The sequence below is a fragment of the Triticum urartu genome, chromosome 7, assembly GCF_003073215.2.
Source record: "Triticum urartu cultivar G1812 chromosome 7, Tu2.1, whole genome shotgun sequence".
Lineage (NCBI taxonomy): Eukaryota > Viridiplantae > Streptophyta > Magnoliopsida > Poales > Poaceae > Triticum > Triticum urartu.
Window position 1 is genome coordinate 172430709 of NC_053028.1, and position 7390 is coordinate 172438098.

At 43.3% G+C, this 7390-nt stretch overlaps 1 protein-coding gene across 1 annotated transcript; it reads left to right on the forward strand.

Annotated features, from left to right (window-relative positions):
* Window positions 1-2790: 2790 nt before the first annotated feature.
* On the forward strand, window positions 2791-7051 carry LOC125519787 (amino acid transporter AVT6A-like). The gene is made up of 5 exons (XM_048684557.1): window positions 2791-3592; window positions 4999-5151; window positions 5294-5497; window positions 5772-6237; window positions 6546-7051. The coding sequence occupies exons 1-5, from the start codon at window positions 3172-3174 to the stop codon at window positions 6685-6687; spliced, it is 1386 nt and encodes a 461-aa protein (XP_048540514.1). The 5' UTR covers window positions 2791-3171; the 3' UTR covers window positions 6688-7051.
* Window positions 7052-7390: the final 339 nt, after the last annotated feature.

Sequence of the window (7390 nt, forward strand, 5' to 3'; positions counted from 1 at the left end):
TCACGATTTTTTCAACGGTCATTTAGAGTTGTTTCACCTTAACTTCGATACGATAACGCTACTACCTAAGAAAGATGAGGCAATTCGAATCGAACAATTTCGGCCCATATGTTTGCTGAATGTGAGTTTCAAAATTTTCACAAAGGTTGGAACCAATAGATTGACACAAATTGCTCATTCAGTGATCCAACCAAGCCAGACAGCGTTCATGCCGGGGCGACACATACTGGAAGGGGTGGTCGTCCTGCATGAAACGCTTCATGAGATCCACTCGAAGAAATTGGATGGGGTTATCTTCAAAGTGGATTTTGAGAAGGCGTATGATAAAGTAAAGTGGCCTTTTCTTCAGCAGGCAATGCGCATGAAAGGTTTTAGTGAAGCCTATAGGAACCAAGTGGATACCCAAGTTCAGAAGGGTAGTGTCGGAATCAAGGTGAACAATGATATCGGTCACTATTTTCAGACACATACGGGGTTGCGACAAGGGGATTCCATGTCTCCTCTTCTGTTCAATATTGTGGCAGATATGTTGGCCGTCATTATTGGCAGGGCCAAGCAGCATGGCCATGTAGAGGGGCTAGTTCCTCATCTAGTCGATGGATGGGTATCCATTCTACAGTATGCTGATGACACTATCCTATTCATGGAACATGACATGGCTAAGGCACGTAATATGAAACTTATCTTATGTCTCTTCGAACAATTGTCTGGCTAAAATTAATTTTCATAAGAGCGAGTTGTTCTGCTTTGGGAAAGCCAAAAACGAGGAACACACTTATAGACAATTGTTCGGATGTGAATTAGGTGCTTTACCATTCAGTTACTTGGGTATACCGATCCATCACCGTAAGCTGTCTAATAAAGAATGGAAGTGTATTGAAGAATGCATTGAAAAAAAACTTAGCTGCTGGAAGGGCAAGCTTATGTCATATGGAGGTCGGCTAGTCCTGATTAACTCAGTGTCAACTAGTATGCCGATGTTTCTACTTTCGTTCTTCGAAATTCCGAAAGGGGTTCGGAAGCGACTTGATTTCTTTAGATCTCGTTTCTTCTGGCAGTCTGATAAGGCCAAGAGGAAATACCGTCTCGCGCGATGGGATATCCTTTGCCGACCTAAAGACCAAGGGGGTCTCTGTATTGAGAACTTAGAAATTAAGAATAAATGTCTTATGAGCAAATGTTTATACAGTCTAGAGACAGAGCCGGAGGGTATGTGGTCACAAATCCTGCGCAATAAGTATTTACACTCGAAAACACTAACCTAGGTTACCATGAGACCGACTGACTCGCCATTCTGGAAGGGACTTATGAGAACGAAGGAATTGTTCTTTCGTAGGGTCAAATTCTTGGTTGGCAATGGGATGCCAACAAGATTTTGGGAGGATACGTGGTTGGGAGAGACGCCCCTGGCCATCCAATATCCTACCCTTTATAATATTATGCAACGTAAGGAGGATTACGTAGGCACAGTCCTTCAAACTATTCCCTTGAACATCCAGTTCAGACGTGTGTTAGTTGGTGGGAGATGGACTGCCTGGATGCATTTGGTTCGGAGACTGATAGAAGTTCAACTATCCGACCAGTCGGATTCGACACAATGGAAGTTAACTAAGAATGGGATTTTTACGGTGAAATCATTCTATATGGATTTGATTAATTCTGGCCCCCTCTTAAGGTTGTTGCACATCTGGAAGGTTAATGTTCCTTTGCGGATTAAAATCTTTATGTGATTTGTCCACAAGCAAGTGATACTCACAAAAAACAACTTAATTAAAAGGCGATGGGTAGGAAGTTCGTGGTGATGTTTTTGTGATCATGATGAAACAATACAACACTTATTTCTTCAATGCCCACTTGTCAAGCTACTTTGGAGAACAATTCATATAGCTTTCAACATTAATCCTCCAGTCGATATTGCGTCATTGTTTGGGACATGGTTAGCTGGGGTTGAAAAGATTACTGCGGCTCGTATCCGGATTGGAATATGTGCGCTATTATGGGCTATATAGAATTGTAGGAATGATATGATTTTTAACAGACAACACACTTTAACTTTCTTGCAGGTCATCTTCAGAACTACAGCTTGAATCCGTACGTGGTCCTTACTCACTCCTATGGACTCCAGGGAGCCTTTGATTACCGGGTGCAACCAATGGGAGATGGTAGCTCAGGTTATCTTCAACCGATTTGGATGGTGCTCGCATAACAGGATAAAAGTCTAGAGAGCTTATCCTTCTTATTACCGTATCGGTTGCCTTTGTCAGCATGTAATTATCCTTTTTTACTTTGCTCTACTCCGTTTGCGAGCTATAAGACTTTTATAACGATACTTTATGAATTTTTAATAAGATGGCTGCATGCATCATCATGATGCAGAGACCGAGGGCATGCCACCATTTTCAAAAAAATAAATGAACATAGGCTGTTTGAGTTCCTCGAAACTGTCATGACTCTGCGTACATTAGATATTTTACCAAAATCTCAAATTAACTCAAGACGCTGGTCCCTAATAGAAATGAAAATTTGAACGCGTTTCTTTCTTTCTTTCCACTAAGCGATTCATCACAAGCTGTAAAAACAGGTGATTCTTCCTATTTTTACAGAAAATTATAGGAAACTATTTATGAAAAAAATCCTATAATAACAAACTCAAAACCAGTCTCAACCGTAGACTGAGAAGGCAAATTTCTCCGTTTTCTGATGCAGCCTAGCAATTTTGCTCTGTTCTGCTTGCCCGCGCCCCACCGAGTCCTGACCTGACAACCTCTGCTGTCGTTATCTGTCTCAACACACAAGGACGAGAGTGGGCTCAAGAAGCTTTCTCCACAGCATCGCTCTGGCCATTTCCTCCGTTAACTAATCTGTTCCGCTTCTGTCGCTTCGACGCCACGGGAGGGAATCCCCGCCGCCAATCCGGTAGCTGAGGAATCCTGGGTCCTCCCCAGCGAAATTCGTGGCGGACCTGATCTCAGCTCGAAGATCTGTAGTAGCGCTCTCTGTATCTCCCGCCGCCGCGCGTTGAAATTCATGGTTGTTCTTCAAGCTCCGGCTCTCGAGGCATTCTGATTCGGAAATCGCTTCTTCCTGGAGTCATAGGAATCAGCTATTCCGCAAAGATTGTGCTTTTCACTTCTGTTGGATTCTTCCGTTAGAGCGGCGGCCTCTCCGGAGATGACGACCGGGGCCGTCACGGAGAGCTTCCCGGAGAGCAGCGAGCCGCTGCTCCCGACGAAGCGGCGATGGGAGGGAGAGGACGGCGGCGGCGACGAGGCCGCCTTCCACGAGTTCAACGGCGCCTCCTTCGCCGGCGCGGTGTTCAACCTGTCCACCACCATCGTCGGCGCCGGCATCATGGCGCTGCCGGCGACCATGAAGGTGCTCGGCCTCGTCCCTGGGCTGGTCATGATCGTGCTCGCCGCCTTCCTCACCGACGCCTCCGTGGAGCTGCTCATGCGGTTCAGCCGCGTCGTCGGCGCGCCGTCCTACGGCGCCGTCATGGGGGACGCCTTCGGGTGGTGGGGAAGGAGGCTGCTCCAGGTCTGCGTCGTGGTCAACAACGTCGGGGTCATGATCGTGTACATGATTATTATAGGTAAAATCATCTCAGCCATGCTGTCTCGGTGTTATTTATTCAGTCTGGTGTTCGTTTGCTTGTGTACAGGCTGAATCTTCTCGCGGTTTTGGAATCTTATTTGGACTTAGTACTCCATTGGGTAGCTAATACACCACTATCAGGCTGAAACCATCAGTATAGCTTTTAGCAGTACCATTTTGGGCAGTAACTATTACACCACTATTGGTTGCTCCGTTGCTGCATGCAGAGTAGCTTATGAGTTCTGATGTGGTAACTTTCTTTTTGAGGGAAACAGCAGGACTCTGCTGCGTATTTCTATTGATTTTCAAAAAATAGGGCACAAACGAAATGGTTCAGGCGAAACAAAAAAAGAACTATACATAGAGTAAATACAATAACAAAAAAAAAAGGAAAAGATCCCCCCCCCCCCCCCCCCCCCCCCCCCCCCCCCCCCCCCCCTGGGGCAAAAGCTATATAAAGAGCCGAGCCAACTCCCAAAATTGGCATAGTTCTTCCTGGTAGCTCTGAAAGAGAGCCATCCAAGCTCTGTTTTGAACTTCTTTCTGCAAGCATATAAGCTGGGTGGGATGCCTTTGAAAATCCAGGACACTAGAATGATTATTTCCAACGAAAATGGTATTCCCAGGGCCAGTTTGAGGGAGTTTATGTCTGCCTGAATACCTTGTTGCACCAGTTGGGGCAAATATATGACCAACATGTCCTTGCAAAAGGACAATGAAAGAATAAGTGGTCTCTTATCTCCATCACAATGTAGAAATTCTTTCTGTGAAGAAGAGTTCGAGTGTTAAGCCTGTTGTTCACCAGGAGGCAAAAGAAAAGTTTGTGCTTCAACTGACAGCAGGTATGCCAGAGCCACTTAATGAAGGCAGAACCAAGTGTTCCCCCATTAGGAGCTTATAGGTTTTAGAGACCTGAAAGTTGAGAGCCACAGAGGGGTATTGCCAAATGTCATCATCTGTTGAAAGTTGCACCTCAGCAGCTAAGAGAACCAAATCATTGAATTGAGCAAAAGCTTCTTCTGATAGAGGGAGGTGGAAATGCTCTGATAAATCCTCTAACTCCAGAGTTGATGAAGAGAAATGTTGGCCTTTTTAGAAATGTTGATGTACTAACTGAAATGCAGTGTTAGCGTGATTGACGAATAAATTCTCTTTTTCTGTCAACTCTATTTGTTTCTCCGGTGATGCTTGGTCAGTACACCTGCTTTCTTGTTGCTGCATAATGTTTAACTCCCCCTTCACTATATACACCTCCCAACAAAAATGCAAAGTGGAAGCACTGAATATATATTTGTTACTTTTTGCATTTTTGGTTAAATGCCACCTTTTGTAAAGGTCTCGGTTCTTGGTGCTTGAATTGTGGGGATTGGTTCTAATATACAACCAACTACTCTTTATCTCTAGGTGATGTGCTTTCTGGAACGTCCTCTGGTGGTGAGCACCACTATGGTGTATTAGAAGGATGGTTTGGTACACACTGGTGGAATGGGCGATTCTTTGTTCTCCTGGTTACTACTCTCGGTGTATTTACTCCACTAGCGTGTTTCAAGCGTGTCGGTAAGTGATGTGCTTGAGAAAGCTGGCTATTACTGTTCTTTTCTTCTGTCGAAAAGAGAAGCCTTTGGCTAGTTCTGCATTCTGCTACTATGTTTTGTTCATGAGTATCTGATAACACATTTCTTTTGTTTATCTCTCGCAGATTCACTGAGCTATACATCCGCCATATCTGTTGCTTTGGCAGTTGTATTCGTTGTTATCACTGCCGGAATTGCTATTGTGAAATTGATACGCGGACAAATTCCGATGCCCAAATTGTTCCCTGCAGTTCCTGATTTGGCATCTGTCTGGGAACTTTTCACAGCAGTGCCAGTTCTTGTCACTGCTTATGTTTGTCATTATAACGGTACGAGATAATCCTTATCCTTATTTAGAAAAAAAATCATGAAGAAAGTTATCAGAAAGATGGGCGATAAGATATGTAAAGTTGCATGCCCTGGAAATCTTCATTGACTGCACGCATCTCGTTGTTAATGGTATAAAAATACAAATGCACGACCGAGCTAGAATGATTATATTGGTTTAAAACATAAAGTTGAAACATATTTTTGAAATCTGTAGCTAATGTCCAGAAAGGTATCTTGCTTGTTATCTAAGGGCATCCTATTGATATTTTGCAGTTCACCCAATCCATAATGAACTCAAGGAGTCTTCCCAGATCAAGCCAATAGTGCACACATCACTGGCTCTATGCTCAACTGTTTATATCACAACAAGTTTCTTTGGATATCTTCTGTTTGGTGAATCTACACTCGCTGATGTGCTCGCTAACTTCGATTCAAACCTCGGCATTCCATATAGTTCAGTTCTTAGTGATGCTGTCAGAGTCAGCTATGCTATCCACCTTATGCTCGTGTTCCCCATGATATTCCACGCACTGCGGCTTAATTTGGATGGGCTTCTCTTTTCCTCTGCAAGGCCCTTATCTTCTGATAACAGAAGGTTTGGTGTAATGACAGCGGTGCTCCTCCTTGTGATTTTCATATCCGCCAACTTCATTCCTAGCATCTGGGATGCCTTCCAGTTTACCGGGGCTACTGCTGCTGTTTGTATTGCCTTCATTTTCCCAGCTGCAATCACTTTAAGGTAAGTTGCTACTTTCAAGTTTTTCATCATACGTCCTCCCATCTTCGTAAAATAAATAATAGATTACGCGTCTTCATTTCTGCCTCTACTATGTCACACTACCAGTGCCTAACCAAATTAAGATAAGGCAGAAAGAAACCTGCTGTAACACTGTCCATGGTGACTTTGAAATGCGCTTGTGGATTATGGCTTTATTATGTGACCATTTTATCAATGGGCAGTAGACCTAATACAATTAAGGGCAGGTTTAGTTCTTTAACACAGTCCTTTGTTTTGTGATCTAATTCATGTGGCTTCCGATATCTCAGGGATCCGCACAGCATAGCGAAAAAGTGGGACAAGATTCTGGCCATCTTCATGATTGTTCTTGCAGTCACTTCGAACGTAGTAGCAGTGTACAGTGATGCATATTCGATATTCCACAAGAAAAGTGCCTCCTCCAATGCCTGAGCTGCATAACCTATAGAGGAGTCAAGGGTGAAGGGTGAATTGATATGAATGGTGGTTTGTACATTACTTAGTCAATAAGAACATCATTTAAGAGGGTGCTTGTGGATCGGCTTTGCGAATTATTTGGTGGACCACCGTCGACTCAATTGTGTTGAGTCGGATGCTTGTATCTATGGGATGGATGTGCAAAATTCGGACAAGGTTCTTTTGTGCAATGTACATTACAAGACAGTCCTGTCAAATGTGAGATTACAGTTATTACGGTGACATGTAAATGGTTGTTTTTGCTGTTGCAAGGACATTGTATTCGTTATCAGATACTTATTGGAATAATGAATTCTACAAGCAGTGTGCTTATTGCTTACGGTATGTAAAGGCTAATCTTTCATGGCAAGTTTGGCCTTCAAATACTTGGGAACATAAAATACAAAACTAACATCGACTGATGTTAATCCATTTTGTTATAGATCCTTCTATTGTTTTATGATTAGATCCTGCTTGCAAGACTATTTCCTTTGAGAGGGAAATAACTATCAAATTTAATATACGTCATTTCTGCAGCAAATATTAGCTTTGCGCGGAGATATTTGCTTTCAGAGGAAAATAACAGGAAACACCTATGGTACCATAATAAACCCATCAGAAGAAGAAACACACTCTTTTACAAATCTATGCTTGTAGCACTAGTGTTTTAGCCCCGTGT

What these genes read in the sequence shown, in the direction of transcription:
- LOC125519787 (XM_048684557.1), top strand. Translation starts at nt 3,172, where the DNA reads ATGACGACCGGGGCCGTCACGGAGAGCTTCCCGGAGAGCAGCGAGCCG. An exon ending in TTATGTTTGTCATTATAACG is followed by an intron (nt 5,498 to 5,771) that starts GTACGAGATAAT and finishes GATATTTTGCAG; the next exon opens with TTCACCCAATCCATAATGAA. An exon ending in CCAGCTGCAATCACTTTAAG is followed by an intron (nt 6,238 to 6,545) that starts GTAAGTTGCTAC and finishes CCGATATCTCAG; the next exon opens with GGATCCGCACAGCATAGCGA.